The sequence below is a fragment of the Cavia porcellus genome, unplaced genomic scaffold, assembly GCF_034190915.1.
Source record: "Cavia porcellus strain 051 isolate PalLab524CR breed Dunkin Hartley unplaced genomic scaffold, mCavPor4.1 scaffold_31, whole genome shotgun sequence".
NCBI lineage: Eukaryota > Metazoa > Chordata > Mammalia > Rodentia > Caviidae > Cavia > Cavia porcellus.
In genome coordinates this window covers 11,993,893-12,017,092 of record NW_026947514.1, presented here as the reverse complement: position 1 = coordinate 12,017,092, position 23,200 = coordinate 11,993,893, and the positions used below count along the sequence as shown (strand labels likewise).

General features: G+C 44.5%; 1 protein-coding gene across 2 annotated transcripts in view; it reads right to left on the bottom strand.

The window, feature by feature from the left end:
* Positions 1 to 415: 415 nt before the first annotated feature.
* Positions 416 to 23,200, bottom strand: part of Fbln5 (fibulin 5) — a 69,213-nt gene continuing 46,428 nt past the window's right edge. For both annotated transcript variants that reach the window (XM_003462640.5, XM_013144383.3), the window contains exons 6-11: positions 20,394 to 20,510; positions 17,118 to 17,237; positions 13,178 to 13,300; positions 12,007 to 12,133; positions 8,205 to 8,400; positions 416 to 1,393 (exon numbers count right to left, since the gene is read on the bottom strand). In XM_003462640.5, the coding sequence (XP_003462688.1) occupies positions 1,232 to 1,393; positions 8,205 to 8,400; positions 12,007 to 12,133; positions 13,178 to 13,300; positions 17,118 to 17,237; positions 20,394 to 20,510 (845 nt within the window). In that variant the 3' untranslated portion in view covers positions 416 to 1,231. The remainder of the gene's footprint in view (positions 1,394 to 8,204; positions 8,401 to 12,006; positions 12,134 to 13,177; positions 13,301 to 17,117; positions 17,238 to 20,393; positions 20,511 to 23,200) is intronic.

Below are 23,200 nucleotides of genomic sequence, written 5' to 3'. Positions count from 1 at the left end.
GAGCAAGGGGTGAATCCTAGAGAACTAGCACTTTCTTCAAAATTTTACCAGTTATCCTTTTTTGCAGTCAGGTTTGAGGGCCACAAGTTAAAAGGGACTTGAATACTTTCTTTCCCGGGAGAACACACACACACACACACACACACACACACACACACACACGTCCACATAAGAGTAATTGGTAGTGTTCTAGTTGTATAAAATAGGACTCAGGGTTGATGCTCCCCCCTACTGTCTCCACCACTCCCACTTCACTGACCTCCCCATCTTCTATTGATTTGTTCCAGACATGGAGAATGAACCAGCTCTCTGGAGACTTTTCCAGGCTGAATGCACAATAAACGGTTTAAACAGGACTAACCCAGCCCCACGTGCTGAATCATCTATGGAGTCAAAATGAACCAAACAAAAGATCTCTCTCTTCAAATATTTAATCAGTTTGGAGACTTCTGCCTTCCAACCAGTTGGGTAAAAATTCACAAGAAAGCATGATTAAGGGGTCCTCAAAGACAAAACACAACACAACACTGAGCTAAAATGGAGAAGAGGCTGGGTTTGAGAAGACAGAACATAACATGCATCTAAAGGCCTTTTGAAGGAATTTAACCACTTACTTAAAAAATATACTCAAAATGAGCAGAAGTGATTAAACAGTTATATAAATTTAAGGGCAAGTAAAACTTTTATGGCTGAAAATACCAGACGTGGTTTGGAAATAGATTCTTTAAAACCCTTAGATCCTTGCTGTGGTTTGTTTCCATAGCCTTCTCGGTACACGCAAGAAGCAAACTAGCTATACCCAGCATTCCCATGGAGCTCTTGAGGCCTTTGCAAAGCAGCAACACAGCGAGAGACAGAGAAAGGAGTGCAGGAGGTGAGAGCAAGCTTCTCTCAGTCTTTGAACATAGACTCATACCCCAGCAAAGTGAATCTATTTTCTTTGAAAAAGATGGAAATAAACTGAAGGCCTTGAAGAATCGCCAGCATCAGGAGGCCAGTGATGATAACTGCATTTTTGATAACTGCGTCTTAGGAACCGGGGATGGGTGTCCTTCAGAGCAACAGGTCTGCATAGTACAGCGTGAGTCAGGACACCTGCGGCTGACTCCTCAGGGAATCGTTCAGCAGGAAAGCACAACCTCTGTCTCGCTGTCATTCTTTCTCATATTTCTTCTCTTGTCCTGTCCCTTGGTGCTTGGGAGAGGCAGTGTCCAAGGCTACAGCCCGAGGCTCAGAATGGGTACTGTGACACATATATCCGCAGTCGAATCACAGAGCTGCCTCTGAAGTTGATGACCGTGTTGACAGTGATCATCTCCAAGTCTAATTGGATGTCCCGAGGCCCTTTGATGGGACGTGTCATCACCAGGGTAGCGCTGATGGGACCTGTTTGCTGTGGACAGAACCAGGGGACACTAGTTAGAGAAGATGTGATGGAAGTGAAAGACTTGGTTGGTGGCTCTGCACCTGAACCAGGGTGCTCACCCTTGTCCACTTCAGTTACCCTGTATCAGTATCAGAGATATTTCAGTATCTCCACAGGGTCATCCTCCTTCCCTGGCTTTGCCCACTCTGCACCTGCGTCTTTCCTAATCCTTCAGGTCCCATCTGAAAAGATGCTCTTATGGTGACCTTCTCTGATTCCCCCATCTCTGTTGGGTCTTGGCACAGGACAGAAAGTATTTATTACTCTGCATAATTGTGTACGCTAACTCTTTGGTACATGTCTGATGTCTAAGTTCTTGTTGGATGAGAAGAATTCCTTTAGAAGCCAGGATGGTGTCTTGAACACAGTAAGTGTTAGAAAGTAGTCATCCCTTCATATCCATGGGCTCTGCATCCTTGGGTTCTACCAATCATGAATCAAAAATCATGAGAGGAAAAAACTACATCTGTACTGATAATGAGAGACTTTTCTTATGTTTTTATTATCTAAATAATACAGTATAACAACTACTTACATAGAATTTATGTTATATTATATATTACAGGTGATCCAGGGATGATTTAAACTATATAGGAGGATGCATATAAGTTATATGCAAATACCATGACATTTTAATAAAGATGTGGAACAGCAGCAGATTTTGGGGGTCCTGAAAACAATCCCTTGAAGAAACAAACAGGAAATTGTAAATATTGAATGAACAAACAAATGTTTGGTCAAATTTGCTGCTTGAGATGAGGTCATCCCCTCTCTGGGGTTCCTCTCTACACTTGATCTGAGCCAAAAGGCCAAGAAGTGATTGAGCTTCATCTCTAAAATGAGGTTTTGGATTTTCAAACAAATGGTATCAAAAACACCTGGGGTAATTTTTTTTTAAATAACAACAATTTCAGGGGCCCATTTCAAGATTTGTGTAATCAATTATACTTTTAGATAGTTCCTGGGAAAAGTGATATTTATTAGGAGACCAAGCCCGCCAACACTGTAGTTACCTCCAGCTTCACCATTCCTTGATATTATCACTGAGATACTAATAATTTCATGTGAACTTTTCTCCTCCATGGATTGTCTTTCTAGCATTTTCAAGGCGGCAAGGAAAGAACAATGACACCAACTGAACACCCAGCACGTCCGAGCCACTTTTCCCGCCATTTTTATACATGTCCACTTATTTCATCCTTATAAAAACCCTAAAAGACCTGTCTACTCAAAATATGATCCCTAGACTAGCTTCATTATCACCGAGTAGCTTGTTAGAAATGCAAAATCTTGGGCCTCACCTAAGATCTACTGAGCCAGAATCTGTAACTTAATCTGGGGACTCACAGTCCCCAGCTGATCCATGCGCACAGTAACAATTAAAAAGTGCTAATCTAAAATGACAGGACCACACCAGAGGACACCAGTTGCCCTTGTCTTAGGGTTGTCCTAAAGGTATATATCATTATTTTTCCATTTTATAAATAATCAAGTCTAGCAAAGTTAACTAATTCCTTAAGGTCACCCAGATAGTCAAGGGCAGAACTAAGAAGCTTCCGTTCAGGATTCTCTGTCTAATTCCAAGCCCCAGCCCATTTTCACTATAAAACTATCAGAAGATACTGTACACTCTACTATTTTATCCGTAATATTATAATACATGAGAGATGCTCTGGGTTGATTCAGTAGAGAGACACATAGTATCTGCAGAGGAAATAGTGTGGGAGGAAGAGGGATGGGCTGGACAGTCACTTCCCAGAAGCTGAAGAACACAGCCCTGTGCCCAGAAAAGGAAAGCAATAATCTCCACTAAATCAAGGAACTTGGCTTGTATAAAGCCACACCAGGCATTTATTCTGTCTGCCTAAAGGGAGGGCTCTCCATAAAGATCTGAACATGTTCCATAGGTTGCCACAAATATAACAAGGGCAGGGAGGCAGACAAGTGCAGGCCAGGTACTGAAACCTCACTGTCTGTTAGGCTGTCAGCAGTCTAACAGCCACAATTTCCTCTCGGCATTGGCTTTGTGTACTCCAGTCAGCACCCACGTAATTGTCACCCACTCATGAAGAGGATCTTTTGGACTTCCTTGTCAGTCATTGCAAAACGCCAGAACCCTGGGCCAGGACTTCAGCAGGTATAGTCACACAGGGAAATGCCAATGGCTCTGACATATATAAACATTTCACCAGCTTTTACTGTTTGCAGGAACACAGGCTTAGGGTTCAGGACCTTGAGCTGTGGGCAGCCCTCTGGAGAGCCATTTACAGAGCCAACTCTCTGAAAGAGGGTAATGGAGGAAGCAGAAACTTCCAAGGTATTCTTCTGGGACTTTCTGATAAACATGTACAGAATAGGTTTGCATTCAGAAGTGACCTTATTGGTTAGTGAGTCCAGTCCCTGTTTCAGTCTCACCCAGTTGGGGCATCCTAAGAAAAGCTTTCCCACAAGTGCCTGGAAGGGCTCAAGTGTCTTCCAGGACCACTGAGGACAGCCACTTCCCACCATTTTCAGCTTCTAGGGTAGAACCTGGGAATGAGTGAAATACTGTCTTTCTCAAGAGCCACTGGTCTTGGTGGTCAGTGGTTCAAACTGGTGACAATGATAAGCTGCCAGCCATTTGCTACAATGTTCCATACATTTCTTATTTAATCCTCATAAGTTTATGCTGTAAGTAGGTTAAGAATACTACATAAGATCACAATGCTAGCACATGGCTCTAGAGTATCTGACTCCAAATGTCATGTTGCTAATCATTCTGTTCTAGGTAAGAACTTGATACCACTCCAAGTCCTCAAATTTCCTTCCATTCCACAGCACTTACCTGACTTGAGAATTGCCACTTGGCGTTGTGTGTGTTAGCTAGATCTCATCCCATCTGCTATAGTGCGTGATTAGGCTCCTCAAGGGCAGAAGCCACAAATCTGTTTTCAAATTCTCAATGCCTGACTCACATGTGCAAGGACAGTGGTACTGGATAAACAATGGCGATGGAAACCTGCACATGAATGAATGAACGCTTATGGAGTTGGTTGAAACAGGAAAAAACTGCTAAGAGCCCACCAAGCATAGCTTCTCGGCCCTGCTTTACATGCTTTAAGGTTTTCTTGGAGTCAGCTTATGTGATGGCATTGTCCAAGCAGGCCAGATGCAGCAAGGTAATTTCCTTTAGCCATGTAACCTGATCCATGCGTGCCATGGAAGAAACACTCCTTGCTAAAGTCTAAATCCTGTGAGCATGTTCCTTCTTTTAACCCTAATTGTGCCATTAACCCTTCACCTGTGAAAGGTAATTCCTAGTCCTCAGTCCAGAACTCAGTGTAAGAGAGACTGCCAACAGGCCTTGTGAAGGGATATGCATGAGGACATCAGGAGTTCACAAGCTTCTAACAACAGTCGTAAAGGCAGCAGCAGTGGCAACAACAGTATCTACACAATACTCATATTTCTTGAATTGTTACTGGGTGTTAAAGTAGACTTCTGGTCATCTAAACTGCTCAGACACCAAAGTTGAAAAAGTAGATTAAAAAAAATCCCACATTTGGAAGAGTGATATAAAGGCTTTGTGTATGGGTGCAACAATGCCCCTGTGCTTCTGCTGTCAAAAGTCTGTGTGGGTCACAGAAAGAGGGGCAAAAGACTTGAGGTGTCAGGTGTTCAACTCATGACCCTATTACTCACATCAGGGACCGATCAGGGTGATGCCCTAAGGAAAATTCCCAAAAAAACCTACAAGGCCATCTTATGGAAGGAAGAGCATCTGGGTATCTTTCCCAGACAGGACACCAACACTTGGTTACTGGGGCAACAATCTAGTAAGATCCTGGCCCTCCCAATCTTGCCCCTTCCACCACTTGTATCCCCACCATTCTGGAGGAACTAAAAGCATCTCTGTCCTTGCTGGAAGAAGAGGCAGCTTGTTCAGAGGCCAATCACAAGTATCTCTGCTCTGACACAGGGACAGGCTGAAATGTCACACTGAATGAGAAACTCAGAGGTTGAAGCTCCATTTAAACCTTTGGTGAGAAGGTAGGGACCTTTAGTGAGAAAGAATGAGACAGCTCAACAGTGAGTGAATATACTTTGACGCAACCTGAGATGTCACCGGAGTGTGTGCCAGCAACCAGAGACAGGGGGAAGTTCTTGACTATTTCACTACTGCCAAAGCTCAGTTGTTTGACAAAAAGTCATTCTGTATTCCAGGCACTGTGCTAAGTGGATGATCTCATCTAATCCCAAGGTAAATACTGCTATGGTGTCTTCTGAACAGATAGGAGATTGAAGATCTGCGAGGTTAGATAACCATGGTTAGGATAAACTGAAGAACCAGAGGTGAGTCAGGCTCCACGGCCCATATTAAACATCTGTGAGAGGCCTGCTGGGAGGGTCCTGCAGCTCTGGACAGCCTGGACATGAGAAAGGCCGGGCATATCTGGATGGTTTCTCTGCTCCCACATCCAGTGACTTCCTACAGTCCTACTGCAAGTTTTTTTTTCTCTTCTCAGGTATAGCCTGGGAACTTTTGGGCCAGAGGCCACCTTCTCACCCTTGAGTTTAACCATTTTCATGGCAGGCCTATGTCCCTTTGTACCTTCCATGTTTTCTAAATAAATACTAAAGCATTAGAATTCTCGAGCTGAGCACAGAGCCTCTCTCAAGTCAGCCACCACAGGGACTATTATGGTAACAGTCCTGGGGCATTTTAGTGGCTCTTGTCCAGGTAAGTGACATGTTATCTAGATGCCCCTCTCTGTAGATCTCCTGCCCTGCTCAGGGTTGAGGGAACTTCAGGCAGGAGATATCTATGATGATTTTTTTAAATCCCCAAGAGAGCTGTCTTTCTATCCTATGACTGGGACCCACTGAGTCTAAGCCTTGGGAGGCTAAGCGGGCAGCCAGCCCATAGAGGCTTGGCAGGCATGGGTTTCTGCAGGATGGCCAATGCTAATGGTGCTCAGAAATGGATGGATGGACACACAGCATGGTCTTCTTCATCTTTGAGAAGCTCCTCTATCCATCACTCAATCTAACTTTCACCAAAGTCCTTGAACCTGAATGCAGTATTTTGATCTACAGAGCCAAGTCTGTACTGGCTCTATAGATCATGTAATTATACGTGATGACCCGGTTGTTTTAGCTTCTTAACAAAAATACATTAGTGAGGATGTACTTGGCCCTTTCTAAAGGCACTTGGCCTTTTCTAAAATGTTCTTTTTGCTACTTTTGACACTTCCAAGTCCCAGAGCCAAGGACTGAAAAATTCTGTCATGGGATGGAAAGAGAGGGACTAGAGCTCAGATGTGTTCTTTCATAGGCTGTTGGTACAGGCTCTGGTGCAAGTGGGTAACTTCTGTGGGCTTACCCTTCTTCTGAGTGTAGCTTACCATGGAAAATCATGTATAGTATATGCAAGAAGTGAAGGCTCTTCGCCCCTCAAAGATATTCAGGCTGCAGTTCTTAGAACATGTAAATGTTATCTTAAAAGGGAAAAATTTATAGATATGATTAAGGATCTAGACATAGGGAGAGTGTGGATGGGTCCTAAGTCTAATCACAAGGGTCCTTAGAAGAAGGTGGTAGATGGAAATTTGGCATGCACAGAAGAGCAAAAGATGATGTGATCACAGAGGCGGAGACTGGAGTCATGAGGCTACAGTCAGGAAATGCTGGTAGTCATCAGAAGCCAGAAGGGGTAAGGAAAGTATCCTCCCCTAGAGGCTCTGGAGGGAGAGAGCCCTGCCAACACCTTGATTTAAGCCCAGTAAAGCCAACATTAGACATTTGACTCTGAAACTCTAAGAATTTTCTGTTGTTTTAAGCCACTAAGTTTGTGGTGATTTGTTGCAGGAGCCACAGAAAACAAATACATTTGTCCTTTCTCTCCATTTTTTGAAACAGGCCCCCTGGAGAGGGAGCTCTGGAACCTGCTTTTTGGAAAGTGCCTGAATTCACCTGGAAAAGTAAGAAAAATTGCTCTCAGCCAGTGGTCTCTTAAGAGGCCTAATTGCTCCAGGGGTTATGGGAGAGGATCATCATAATATATGTAGCATGGTATTACATGCATGCATATTTTAAAAAGATACATTTTAGGCTATGTACTCTGAAACACGCCCTGCCCACCACTGGTATAGATAAATCATTGCTACCCAAACTTTCTCTGGCTGAAAGTCAGAAAGAGCTATCTAATGCAGAAGTTACCTGATATGGTAGCCAGCCATATTTGACTTTGAGACACTTATCAATGTGGCCAGCTCTATGGAACAGGTAAATGTTTAATTTTATTTAAATGTAAAGAGTCACATGGCTACTGTTGTGGACAATGCAGTAGTCTGCTTCTGTAACCTATTCCTGTCATTTTCTGGCATAAAAGTACCACGAGGACAAGGAGATAGGGACATTTTCTTCACTGCTAGACCCTCAGAAATGCATTATAAATACTTAGTATTTGTCACATGGGTGAATGAATAAATGGAGATGTGACTGCTTCTCCTGCAAAGATTTAAGAGAAAGGAATGATCTAAAGTTACATCTTGGCCTAACTTCTCATTTCAGACATGAGTATCCTCATCTTTCAGAGATGAGAAGCATCTTTTGCAAGGACACTCAGAAAGTGATGGAAATCAGGACCTTGGGCTCCTGATTTCCAGTGCTTGCTTCGCTCTCACACCTGTCCCTCCTGGCAACACACTTACCTTCTTCTGGTAGTGTGTTTTCCCAGGCTGGCAGCCCAAAGCCATTGTTAAAAATGGCAACCGCCATTCACCACTCTCTCTCTTACCCGCATATAGAATTCTCGACCTTCATTCCCAGATTTGATCTGGAAAATGTAATAGGCTCCAGGATAGCGGGTGGTTGCTTGCATCTGGAAGATGTCAGCAGGAACAGAGCGTCCTGACACCACATCCATGTCCCGGAACAAGATGGTGAAGGGCTGGTCTCTGCAGCCAGGATTTTCAGCAGGACACATGCAGCGACTGGAGGGAAGAGAAATCATGTGACAACTCAGTCAATCCTTTCCAGGTGCTGGTTGGGCCTACTTGCTTTCTCAAAAGCCTGAAAATGAGGCCGGCCCATTTTTATTATCAAATAGGGTAAATGCAGATCATCTCTGCTTTGGGCTGTAGTCTAAATTCTCCAGTATTAGATGAGCTCTGTTCACTGCAGAGTAGACTTTTCTAGTTATCAGATATTGTGGCTACTAGAGGACACAAATGGGATCACTGGTTCTCAGAACACTGGAACATTCTCCAGTGTACTCTCCACTTGTCATGTATTTAGGCAGCAAAATGTGCCAGTGGTCACGTAGCTCTTTGCTTCTCAGCCAAGGCTACCCATTAAGAAATTTTAAAATTGAAAATTACATTAGATTGATGGGTTTCAAGGATCCCTTCACACACTCTATTGCACTTAGCTCAATTTGTATGGAATATAATTGAATGTCTGTTCAATAAACAAGAGCTCAGAACTCACTATGTACAAGACACAATATTAGATCATTTAGAAATTCAGTGATAAATAAGAACGTAACTTCAAATAGTTTACTTTCTAGTAGGAGAAATGAATAAAGAACACAAATATTTCTAATACAAAGCAGCTGACTTAAAACTAGCAATAGTAAGTCTTAATATAAAATATTCAACTTTTATTATCAGACCCCTGTGATTTATCCCTTAGTTCCCGTCCCTCGATTTGTCATTTCCCTTGTGAGGCTCCCCCTAGGAATCAGAGTTCACAGCGAGGATATCCGCTGATGTGTATTTTGGTGGCCAGCAACGGAGTTAACATTGTCATTTTTTGGTCATTCTCTCCTAACTTTCATTCCACCCACAAAACCCAGAAATTCTACCTCCAAAATAGATTCCAAATCCATTTTCTTCTCACCACCTCCCCTGTCACTGCCATGATCAACTAGGCCATCCTCCTCCTCTTCACCTGGACCTCCAAGACGGCCTCTGAACACCTCAGAGTGCCCCTTGCAAACACACATCAGATTAGGCTTCTCCCTTGCTGAAGACTCTTTGGTGCAATTTAAATAAAAACTACACACCCACTTTAACCGTTATGCACCATGGAGTCTGGCTCTGTCCTCATTTCCAGCCTCCCTAGGCCACTGCCTACTGCATTCCGTAGGCTGCAGCGACTCAGGCATCTTCCATTCCCTGTAAGCCTAAGGGTCACGCTTGCCTTACTGTCTTTGCACATGAAGTTTCCTTTGTTCTTTTACTCTCCGTTTAATGTGGGCTAGGCTGGGAGTGTAATTTCCTCAGGGAGACGTCTGGACCCCTGGGTCTAGACAAGGTAAAATCTACTCTTTCTTTAAAAATGTTTTTTTTTTCCTCCATTCTTTCTGCTGATAGCACTTGTCTCATTTTATTTATGGAACAATTTGTTTAAGTCTCTTTCATGAGACTTGAACTTCCTAAGAGCAAAATCTAGCACTTAACATAGGACAGGAGCCCTACTAAGAGTTAATAAGAAAATGAATACAAGGAATTTCTGAAGTGTCCTTTAAAAAAAAAAAAAAAAACAGGCTGCAACAAAACAGCCAAGTCAAAATATTTCTGGTGCCAAAAAGGCCACATTAAAATGTCAAGTGTCACACAGAAAATAATTGCTTCCTAAAAGAAATTTGGAGAGGGGAGTGATGGCTCACAGCTGAAGAGGATCACAAGCAGCTGGGAGCAGAGCATCTCAACAGAGCTCTGGAAGGTGGGGTGGAGAGGAAACAATGCCTTCCATATGGCAGGAAGTGTATGGGCAAAAACAAAGAGGTGGCCTACAGGGGTAGGGGTGAAGGTGAGAGCAGGTGCTCTTCCCAGCTGCTGGGGATACAGGAAACTTGAACAGGAAAGAAGCTAGTAGGGGCAGGAGGGCGGGAGTCACTGAGCACCATGACTTCCCTGGCAACACCAATTTGGGGCCAATGGTTGAAAGGGACCAGTTTCTGGCTGCATACAAACCAAGAGAGAACAGGAACAGAAGCAGCTTGCATCCCTGTTCTATTGCTAAGGGCCCTTGGAGCAGAAATGGGAAATCCTTTTTCTAATGGTTACTAAGAAACATAGCTCTGGGTAACAAGTGAAGAGGTCTCCGAAGGACTCGCCTGTCCTGACTTTGTCCTTTGTTTGCCATTTTTGATCACAGTAGGAGCCACACTGGTAAGGCATGAATTCTTCTGCAGATGCTGTGTTCCTAGAGGGTATGGCAAGTGTGCCTGATCCTTCCCTGCATCTGCAGCTTAAAAGCTTGGAGTTATTCAGGGGTTAAGAACTGTGTGGCTGACGGGGGTGGGGCAGAGGATGTACAAGCACGTGTGCATGCACATGCATGAGCACATGCATTTGTGTACAAAGGCAGAGGAGGAATTGAGATGATCCAATAAGGCTTAAAAGAGAAAGAAAAAACACTCATAGGATGCCAGGGGTAGAGGGCATTGTCTTGGCGCATTAGCATTATTGAAATTGTTTTCCTGTAATTCTCTCCTCATTCCTAATATTTGCCATCTGTGATTTAGTAAAGACAGAGACTTGCTTAGATCAAGTTAAATACTCTCAGCTCTCCACTCACAGAGCAGTCCCAGAAGATAGGAAGCCTTCATTTGTCTTGGGAGTATGTTGGAAAGGCAGAAGCCATTTCAGTTGCCAATGTTTTGATTGGGTCTTTTATTTGAGGGTGGGTTTAAGTTTTTGAGTTTTTTATGTATTCAAGATATTAGTCCTTCATCTGAGGAATAAAAATATGGCATTTATATACAATGGAATACTACTCTAGTACAAAGAAGGATAAACTTGGGTCAGCTGTAGGAAAATGAACGTACCTTGAGACCATCACATTAAGTGAAATAAATCAGATATACAAGTTTAAATAGTGCATGGTTTCTTTTATATGAGAAACCCACAGTATAAATAAAGAGTAAAATATAAGATAGATAATAAGAAACGAGGAAATAGTTTTTTGCATCAGGAATCAAACTCAGGACCTTGTGCTTGCCAGGCAGGCACTTTGCTGGTTAACTACATCCCATCTTTTATAAAGAAGAAGGTGACCAAGAAATAAAGGGAGAGGGAGAGGAAGGGAAGGAAAGGGAATTTTAAAAAGGGTTAAAATGTGTTATGGATGTATACCAAATCCCCACGATGAATGTAATCATCATGTACTATAAACATGTACTTATTAAATAAAGAGGCATAATCCAGACCCCATCCCAGACTCACTGTTCCCAAACCTGCACCCTGACAAGGTCCCCAGGAAGGCCTCTATGAGTTACATTTGAGAAGTCCAGCCCTGAAAGACCTCAGGTATCCTGATCAGTCATTAGAAGGGAAGGGGAGTTCCTGAACCCTGCCTCTCTGGCTGGTTTTCAGCAGAATCTCCGTGTAGCTGTGGTACAAGTTGGGAGTCACAGAGAAGTGCTGTGGATATTGCACACACTCATACACACAGATGAGCATAGACAGTAGGCACTAGACCAGGTTTCCTGATTCCCTGGTTGGTGCTCTCCCTTTTACAAGACGGAGCCACCCTCATGAGCCAACCTCCCCCTCCATGTTTCCAGTTCCCAAGGGAAAGCCATGACTTACTTGTCACCAATCTGCAGATAAGGCTCCTCACAGCGGATGGGATCAATGCATTTGAAGCCCCCTTGCAAATTGTAACAAGACTGCAAAGCGGTACATGTGTGGTTCCGGTGCTCACATTCGTTGATGTCTGAAATGCAAGGTGGATCCAGGGCGCTAAAGCAGGGTAGCACTTCTAGGCCATGGACTTGTGAGATGTTTAGAGGTGAGATCAAAGTGGGGGCTACCTCGGTCTTGCTGCATTAGAGTACTGCACTACTAAACACAACAGCTTCTGGACTCATATGACTACTTACTGGGTGCTTGAAATGTAGCTAGTCCAAGCTGAGATGTGCTTTAGGTAAGAGATACACACCACATCTCTATGACTTAGTCCAAAATGTGCAAAACACTTCATCAGTAACTTTTATACTGAGTACATGTCAAAAACAAGATTTGGGATCTATTGGATTAAATAAAATACAGTATTAAAAGTAGGTTTACCTGTTTCTTTTTATGCTTTTCATGTAGTTTTATATTAAATATAAAATATAAATTGACATACATGACTCACACTTATAACTCCCATGATATTTCTATTGCCCAATACCACCAAGGAGAATCTTGCTTGGTACTGGGAGAAGGGAGGTTCAAGGAGAGTCAGGGGCTCCTGCACAGACTCCCTGATAGGTAGAGTGTGGGGCTGGAAATGAGACTCAGCAGTCAATCTGGAAAAGACCCAGTCTTTTCACCGGTTGCAGTCTGGAGCCTTCCAGGACTAGCTGTCAGGTCCATAAGGTCTCCTTCACATCCATTCTCTAGGAAGTCAGCAGAGGAAAGCTGAGCCAGCTGCTATCCAGGCCATATGACTGACTCTGGTTCTTGAGCCAGGGCCGAGTCATAAGGAGTTCAGGTTGGGTCTGTCAGGTCTGTTCTCAGAGGGGTTGCAGAGGTCTGCCTAATGAGGGTGCCATTTATATCAGCAGAGCTCATTATGAAGGGTGAGTGGCCTGTGTCCTGGCCACGGATGGGCTGTGGGCAGTAGAGGAGGCACCAGCCCAGGCATGCTACCCTTAGCTGTCCTCTGATGCCACAGCACCTACAATCTCACCCCTGCCACCTCTCTGTAGTTACACTGGATTCCCCAGGTGACCACCTGAGTCAGTCTCGGCCAGGCCTCTCTGGACAGTCTTACCCTGACAGCTGCGGTTGTCTTCCAGCAGGATGTATCCTGGTGGGCAGGAGCAGAAGTATGTGCCGGGCTGGTTCACACACTCATGCTGGCAGAGGAACTCAGAGAAGCTGCACTCGTCCATATCTGGGGGCGATAAGTTACCCTTGCTGTTTATTACCGCAGACAGGGGATAGGAACTTAGTGGTCATTTATTACAACACCCACACTATCTTTATGTCACAAAGTTATCAGGTCACTTCTTGAACCCTTAGGATGATGAGGAACTCCCTATTTTCTGAGGATGCCTATTGATATTTGGGCAGTTCTAATTGTTAGAAAATCCTTTCTATATGGAGCTGAGATTGAAATCCACTTGCATCAAGTTTCCAGCTTCACCTGCCTCTGGCTCACCGTTCGTCGTCTGCTCCTTACTAACTCACTATGCCCTATAGATGCATTCACTCTCCGTTCCTGATCCATCCAAGGGGCTGAGGTTTGCTTGCTTGCTGGGGTTTTCTGGGTACACAGCTCTTCTGCAAGACCCCCAAAACATTCACTGACTCTGATCTTTGGAAAGACCAATTTTGGGTAGTGCCAATTTCCCTCTCCCCTCCTAGATGAGGTAAAATATTGCTCCTAAAAGCACAGTTAAGAAAGCCATGGGATGTAGCTCTATTAAATCTCACTGTATCAAGCCAATACTTGGAAGGCTGAGGCAGAAACATTGCTTGAGGGCAGGAATTTGAGGCCAGCCTAGGGAACACAGTGAGACCTCATCTTAAAACAAATAGACACAAAGAACAAACAAATAAAAACCTCCTTGACAGAGAAAACTGAGTTAGAATGGAGTGGGTAAGCACATTGTCTCCTACGGCTTGCCTGGCTCAGATGCTCCTTGGGACAGGGGACGTGGCAGCCTCCAGCCAGTCTGGAACCAGCTGTACAGGACCACCCTGGGGTGCAGAGGAGGTCTGGGGGGAGGGGCACTGTCCGTGCGATATTACCAGACATCCACATAGACGTCGGGCAGCTGATGCAGAAGCAGGAGGCCCAGAAAAGGCAACTCCTCATCTCACACAGAGTTTGGCAATGGAGCCCCCATTTGTGCCTTATTCGAAGACTGTGCCAAAGAAAACATGTTTTTCTTGCATTTGTTGTTTCCCAAAAACTTGCTTTCACTAGTTTCCCCAAGTGACATGTCCTCGGATTACTCTGTAACTCACAGACCATGGTGATTCGGATCACCCAGAGAGGGTGTCGGCATGAATGGAGCTGCTGCTCTAGCATGGGAGAATTCCGGGCGCTACAGGCCTAATGCCTTTTGCAGCTGAGAAGGGAAACTGTTGGCTGACTCTCTTGGTGGTCTTTGGGTGGAGGATTAGGAGGCAGCAGAATTAGGATGCTGATTTGAAATGTTAAAGCTGCTCTGGAACATCTGCTACTCCTCCAGGATCTCCTCAGAGACACCAGGACTCTGGCCCCAGCCCGTCATAACAGAGAGTGCCCTTGTTTATTTCTGTGAAGTTTGTCGGTTCTGTTCATTCTTGGTGGAAGGAGTAGTCATGCCTGTCAATTCCTGAGGCTAGGAATGTATTAAGCATCGGGTTAAAGGGTTCCCAAGCCTTTGGAGTACCTCAGCCCCGTGGAGATACTGCCAATGTTCACATTTTCCAGAAGAAAAATTGAAGCTTACAGACCTTAGGTAAACAGACTGAACTCAAAGATAACCAGTAAACAAGAAAGCTGGGATATGAACAGAGTTAGCACCTCAATTCTAGGAGAATTCTGAGTTCCTCTAAGTGCAGCGCCCAGGACCTAAGGTAACTCAAATTGGGACAGCTCTCCCTAAGAGCAGTGTTAGTTTTAGTACTACTCCGGGGGAGGCTAACACCCTCTCCTGCCTCCCACTGGCACAGAGGGGCTGTAACTGATCCTACTCAGTTATCTTTGAGTCTGCAATTTCCAGGCCTTGGGGCTGTGGCTCCAACCTCCACTGACAGGGAGCACACATCAGGCCATGTTCACTCTTCCGCATACAACCCCACCATGGTTTCCAGAATTAGTTCCATTTAGCCAATCCCTGAGGGTCCAGGGACAAGGCTAGGAAGGGTCCTGTGGGGAAGAGTCACACCAGCTATGACCACACAGTGAGAACTTCTGCTCAGGGAAGTTGGAAGTTCAGAAAACAAACTCCTGGAATCACACTGCTGTTCTCTCTGTAATGTCTGCAACAGTCAGGGATCATGCCAAATCTCACAGGAAGTGGGCATCACTTGAGGGATTAAAAGTCTCTGACACTTACTTATGGTAGACTAATTAAAAGATGACGACACTTCAGTGCACCAACCTGTCTGATCCTTATGAACCCTCTGTGAATGCTGATTCTTTGGGTTGGTTGGCTGATTAATTTTTTAACATAGGAGAAAACTGAGGCTCAGGAAGTGTCATGACCAAGGAGAGTAGTGCACAACAGAGGCAGACTTGGACCTCAGCTCTATCTAGCTCCATACAGTCTCTGCAGATGATCAGTAAATATCTTGCGGATTTGCAGAGAATTCTGGAGAGACAATCCCCTCTCATAATGTTAAGATTTCCAAACTTCTTGTTAGTTCTTTGGCCCCAAGTCTCCAAGAAGTGCCAGGAGGAACTGAAATCCAGGAAGAAAGTGGCCTTTCATGCCTAAGGGTATTTTATTTCTGTTTCTGGGGCTGATATTTAATCAGTTTAAGGTTCTCTGTGATTGCCTGCTTATGGCTGTGACTTTCCTGGCCCTGGGGAGAGGCACTTAATTGTTTCAAGAGGGTCTGTCCCTAGAACACTCTATTCCCTATTGAAACTATCAAAAAGTCTCATTCACTACCTGGGTCAGTTCCTGTTACTTTGAAACTCAGAATCAGGAAACCTTTCATTCTGCACAACAAAAGGATTTTTACGCCCTAGCTTATGGCTCACTTACTTTTAAAAAATACAAGGAGGCATTATTAATTTGCACTTTGCTAATGTGATGATAAAAGTAGATGGAATGGAGTTTATTGTAATTCAACATTTAAAGAAACAAATAGGGAAGGAGTAAAGAGGGAGAGAGAGAAAAAGGGAGGGAGGGAGGGAGGGAGGGAGAGAGAGAGAAAGAAAGAGGGAAAGGAGTTGTAAATGGCTCTTTATGTGGGATGTTACAGTGACAAATACTAGTAAGATGTGATCTCTATTCTAAAAGAATTTATAACTTAGGAATAGTTTTCTATCTAGGAAATTCATAAAATGTAACTTTTTGGGGAAAAATGGAGATTAATAAGAAAATTATAATAGAGCTAATAAACTAATATGGAATCATAGTTTCTTGAGCTTGGAATAAATTTATAAAAGGTCAACTGAACTACCACATCTATAGTCTTATGATAAAGATTCCATTCATTCAACATTCAAATTTCCATTCATTGATTCAAGAACTGTTTATTGCTTGCTCACTATGTACTAGGCCTGGAGCTGGGCACTGATAATTTACAAAGATTTCAGAAACTTATAATGTACAATATATGTATTTACATGCATGATCTCATTCATTCAAACCCCTCTCCTCTGCCTGATAAGATGTGCTATGATTACCAGGTCACTATCCAAATATAATCTATGTTTTATCTTCAGGACTTGAGTCAGATCTGGGTGAGAATAGATAACTCTGAGACCAACAGGCAAAATGAATGGCTTCTCTTCCTTGTCAGCTCCACATTAGTCCTAGATGGTAGGACTTTTTGCATTAGAGTTCAAATGACAAGGAAGATGAGACTCTACCCAACAGCTCAGGAAATAACTCATCTCTGTTCTGTGTGGTTATGACCCCACAACACTGGGAAATGTTCTCAGCTGGACATGTGTCCAGGAAATGAGAGGAAACATCTGTGAAGGACACCTCGCCCTCCAACCCTGGGCCTCCAGGTGAGCTCTCCAATGTCAAGCCCATTACCACTGCAGTGAACACCATCATCCTCCAGTTCATATCCTGGATCACAGCGACAGATGAAAGATCCGTAAGTGTTGACGCAGGTTTGCACGCAGGGGTTCTCAGTTGCACACTCGTTCACATCTGTGAAAAGCCAAAGGACTTCAGTGACCATTCTTACAACAGAATATCAACAGACTAACCACAGGGAAGAAATGTATCAGCAAAAATAAAATAAATAAATAAATAAAAATTCAGTATGGCTAGGAGACCAGATAGACAGGTACCAAAGATCTCCATCTAGGATCTATCAGATCACGATTGCAGACCCCACAGTACCCACTGAGGTACAAGGCTGTCTGTCCACATTCCCCTACTGGGGGCTCAAGAAAGTAGGAAACAATGCATAGATACATCATATATAAGTATGGGCAGGTGCTTCTAATAAGTTTGCTCATTCTTGGAAGTTCCAGGCAAAGTTTACTCTTTCCATCCCCGCTACATACCATCACCAATTGGCTCTTTTTCTCTCACTGCTTTTGAAGTTTGGGCTTAACAAATAATCATGATAATTCTATGAATACACTTATGATGTATAAATAACTTCACTGGTTGTAAGAAATAACTTCACTCACTTGATCCATACATTTCTGCTTCAAGATCACTGCCCCCATCTCAGAGGTTAAGTAGGATAAGAAAAGCCATAGAGGGCACAAGGAGTGATGGGAGGTTATCTTCTTGTTGTGGTGACAGTTTCATGTTAAAATGAATGAAATCATGTTCCTCTAGCAGTGCAGTTGATTGCACAGCAATTATACTGAAATAAAGTTATTTAAAGGATTCTGAGTAACAAGAGATATGTCCCAGGACCACTAACAAGGTCCTGCTTGGGACCCAGACATGACTCGGAGGTCTTTCCACAGTTTACAAGATTCACTCTGCTTGGCCTCTGGGATGGTGGAGGTGGAGGGGACATTGACATCGGCCGCTACACTTACAACACCCCTTCTTGTGTGCTCTGTGTGCTAGGGGCTGAGGTTCCACCTGAGGGCTGGACTATCTACTTCAAAAGTCCAGTTAAACCTCTTAAGACTCTGAACAGAGAGAGATCCAAGTGTCTTCAGAGGTAAAGACATTTTCCATGAACAGGTGGATGGGCTTTGCTTAAGGGGAGGGCTAATCCTATGCGCACAGAACACCTGCTTCCTGCCCTCTCCAGAGCTCTCAAAGGAAAAATAAACAAATGAACAAACATACAGGGAGGGCCCTGCGAGATACTGATCTCCCTTGGAGCCCACAGTGGGTTGGCATTTCTCTACTTGGCTGGGCCTGAGCCAGGCAGGAAAATGTCCATCATGCCAAGTCACCAAATGTGAGTACAGACAGTAGGTGCTGGGGCGTACAGGGATAGCATCTCCAGCTTCTGGCAGATGCAGATGAATGAGCTCAGGTTTGCCTCCCTTGTCAAGAAGCTGCCTCTGAGAACAAGACCAAAGGGTTCCGCTCCTGAGGCTCTACTGCCTACCCAGGTGTCCCTCTGGATCCAAACTTGCTGGACAAGAGGGCTGGGCCCTTGCTTTTCTTCCCAACTTTACTATCACCAGGCTGCCTCACTTTGGTTAAGTGGCTTAACCTTTCTGAGTCTCAATTTTCTCATTTATGAAGCAAGACCACAAGCATCTGGCTGCCTACCTCACTAGGTTATTTTCTGTTGGGGGTCAGGAAGATAAACAGACATGGCAAAGCTCGGGGGGACAGAGCACTCTTCCTCCCACAGAGTGTCGGGATTGCAAAAGCTCCATGTGTTGCCTGTAGGCTTCGCTGATGCAATATCCTGGTGGCTGAGTGCCCGCATCCAGCCAGAGTGCTGTGCCCGCTGCTTTTATCACATGGCTAGACTTGGCTCCACCAAGTATATTATCTGCTCTTTGTCACAGACCCATCCCTGAGAGGCCAGAAGGAACACATGTGGCTTTTTGGCTCTGCTGTGCACGGAACTTCTCCAGAGGTACTGACTGGTGCATGGTGCCAGCCTCTGAGGGAAAACCACTCAAGTTGGCACCTCCAAACCCTGGCCTCAGCACTGAGAAGTCAACGTCTTCCCTAAGCTGCTTATCATTGCAGCATAAAGAGCTAGGCGCCTGTTTCCTGCTTCCCTGGGAAGAAAAGGCCCCCACTCCATCAGATTCCTTAACCTTCAGGCCCTGCCTCTGCTCTTAGAAGAAAGTGGCCTCTTCCTGCTAGAGGAACCCGGCAGAGACTTCTTGGAACAATTAGCAGAACCAGCTTGGGAGGAAAGCCTTACAAAGGATCCAGGATCAAATCCTTGAATGCTTATGCCTTCCTGTTTATCCAGTGATTTAGATATGATTAAACTAATGGAGACATAATATCCTCAGACTAGCTGGCCAGGAGCCTGCCAGCCAGAACTCGATCAAATGGTGTGACAAGGAAATGGGCCCTATGGAACGTGGTGGCAGGCTCCAGACAAAGACCTCATTCTGCGTCTCTGGTGCTGCCTCCACCCCTGTCCAGGCTGCTGCCAGGGACAGGAGGCCCAGCTGGGGGGCAGGGGCAGTGAGCTGGGGCCAGAGCAGGACTTGTGCTAATTCCTTGGGTTTTAAATCCCTTGTACACTTCCTGGGCAGAAGAATCCTTCTGATGAAAACGTCAAGAGACATACAACTTGCTTTTCCTACTTATCAGTAGTTGAAGTGATCACGGGGAAATCAGAAAGTGCTTCTGTTTCATTCAGACTTACTGGGGCATGCTTTGGAATAGGGGAAGGTGTTACCACTCCTGGATTCCACTAAACAGCAAGCCATCCCAGCATGGGTTCATAGGAAAACTGTAGTGGGAGAATTGCCCACAAGACTGATGCATGGTTTATTTTGTGATTCATCAGGAATTGGGCCCCAAACATCCTAACATTCTTCTCTGTGTCTCAGAAACCAAATTTAGGCTACAGGACATGCAACAAAATTCCAGATTAGGTGAGGCCAGCAAGCCCATTTCTGGCCAGCAGCCACAGACAGAGAAGCAAATCCATGAACCCATAAGCACACAGCTAACGGATGATTGTGGTTCTTTCCTCTGCTATACTTAGAGCACTTTTTGAGCTGTTTCCCATAACCTCAGTTCAGGTATCAAGTTTCTGTAAGCACTGGGGGTGGGTGGGTAGTGACAAGGAATAGGAACACACTTTGATGACAGTATTTTGCAGACAGAAACTGTCAGGCTCTGAAGATGACTGCGGCTCCTGTTTCCTGCGGTGTCCAAGTTATCACGTGTGCCACATACCTTGGCAAGACCTTCCATCCTCATTGAGGGTAAAACCAGGGTTGCATGTACAAGAATAGGATCCAGGAACATTCGCACAGAGCTGCTGGCAGTAACCATAGCGACACTCATCGATGTCTGGAAACAGAAATGCAATCAAGGTAAGGCAGGTGTCTCCCACTGATGCTGCCCTCAGCAGGGTGTCACTGCTGCCCTTCTGGAGAGAGATGAGGAAGGAAGCTAAGGGGAACCAGTGCTAAGATAGGCTCAGCTAGGTGTTGGGGGGGACTGGTGTTCTCTGTTACAAGGCTCCTTCTCCCTACAATCTTCTACCTCCTTGGTCCCTCCTAGTCCTAAGAACACTTGAACCTATCCAGAAAGCTGTGGAAGACATTTGTGCTTTGTGTGGGATACTGAGCAAAACAGCCTCCGCGATTTCACCTTAACATTAAGATTCAACTCTGCAACTCCATATAGACTCTTCACTGTCCTGTTGAGGGCAAGTTAGTGTCGCATATAAATAAGGAGAATACATAGCATTGTTCAACAGGCTCGTTACCAGCTCCATTAACAATGACTGTGGCCTCACAAGCTTAAATTGACAAGGTTTCTCTTATTGAGGAGCCCAAAGTATAAATAAATTAAAGTGCAAACTAAAAGATGCTAGCAAACAGGGAGATAGATCTTTTGCAAATGAGAAGGGAATCAGACAGGGAGGGCAGTGAGAGGGGAAGGAAGGGGATGTAAAAAGAATTAAGATGTGTTATGTCCATGCACCAACTCCCTGCTATGAACGTAATCATTATGTACTGCAAACATGTACACATAAAAAATTTTTTAAATTCAATTAAAAAAACAGTGACTATGTCCAGCTTTAGCAACAGGAGCAGGCGCAAGCCAGGAAAAGCTGGATAGTGCTACAGTGAGGACAAGGATGTGAGGTTCACTTTGGCTCTCCTCCTTGTACCAGAGCAGACATAAAACTCTGGATAAACACATATCCTCTCAGCAGTGGCTGATCTTTCCAGAGAAAGCACCAGCACTGTGGTCAATGGGTACTTTCAGCAGTTCAACGGGTAATATGACCTCTCTAAGACACTCATCAATCTACAGGGAGCTTGATGTCATTGGGAAAGCATGTCTCAACATCCTTGATGAGATCTGGGCTGGACAGCTCTCTCCTGTAGGAAAGGGTGATTTGCATGAAATCACCAGCCTTGTGGAAGGGACAATATTCTCGCCTATATGGGAACCAGCTGACCTAACTGGCCCTTATCTCCTCCCCACCTCTCCTGAAACTAACCACATTCCTTCCCTTGAACCCCTGTTCTTTGGAACCACAATCCAGCGATGGCTCTGAAGGCCAGCCTGTGCCTGGTTTCTACTGACTCCTTTAAAAGAACTGCACTTCTCCAGCCTACCTCAGTCCCTTCCTATTGTTCAGCTCTCAGCAGAAGCCCTGTCTCATGATTCTGTGTCACCTCTGAGTCCCAGCAACTTCTGTCCTGGTTTACCCCCTGATGCAAGAGCTGGGAAACTCTTGTCTGGGAAGACCACTGGCTCATGCAGCTGTCCTGATCCTTTCTGAGGTGGAAAACAAAGGCCTCAGGAGACACTGACAAGTAGTCAGGACACCCTTCCACTAGGGCTACCTAGGATGAAAGGTAGCCCCCTGCAAAAGTAATTCCTCCAAAGATGCACAGCAGGAGTGGGGAGTGACAGGCAGCTGTGGCAATTTCATTTTGAATAAGAAAGAAGAGTTTGGCCAAGGGAAGAAATGAATTCTACCACAATTAGGAAAAGTCTTCACATCAGATGTGAAGTATGAGGGGGCATGCCACATGGCACCATGTTAGGCCTCTGTGAGCAACCTGCCAAGCATCCTGCTCCTTAGAGGAGGACAGCTCTCCCAGAAAAAGGGATACCCCCATTCTTAGTATCTCTCAGATATAGAAGGAATTTCCTGGTTGGACCTAGGTTTTCTGTAATGGGATCCTGTGTATCCAGGTCTCCCTTACCTCTCTAGTACCCCCTATGATGGAGAAAACTAGGTCAAGAAACAGAAGACTTGGATATTAGACCCAATTTACTTTAACTTTGCCAGAAATGTTCCTTCTCTTTGAGTCTGTCTCCAAGTCTATAAAAGTTGGATGACATAATAACTAACATCCCTTCCAGCTCTGAAATTCTACATATTCAGTTCCTGTACAAACGACTCCCTCTCACTGATCTGCTTTTGTTCAAATCAGTAGCATCAAATTTTCCATTAGAATAGAGGTTGGTTTAAATGCAGGCATTGTCATATTCATCAATGCCTGTGTGCACCCATTCTTCTGTGTGTGCCTGGGATGGAAAACCTAGCCAAGTCTAGACGGGCTTATCAGACCTCAAGAATATTTTAGACAGAGTGTGAGAGTAGACCCATCAAGAAAGGCTTGGAAAGAAGCACTTTTTCTTTTTTTGTTTTCATAATGTTGTTTGGATCTCCTTCTCAGCCCCTCTAGTACTAACTTTCAGGCAACAGAACAATGTTTTAGAGAATTTAAACTGGCAAAACTTCACTAGAAACTCACAACATAGGAATTACACCCTAGATGTAGAAATTTAAATCACGGCTAGAAAATGATGAGAATTCATTCACTTGGTTAAATACAAATGTAGAGAGGAAGAAACTAAAGTTAGCCCTTGGGTAAAAATAAACAAAAGATAATACAGCAGATGCCAAATGCAGGCAGCAAAATTCTCAATACGTGATGATTAATTCTTGTGGAGTAAATAGAACTACCACAGCTAGTGGGGCGGGCATAGCACGGGGCAGCTATGATGTG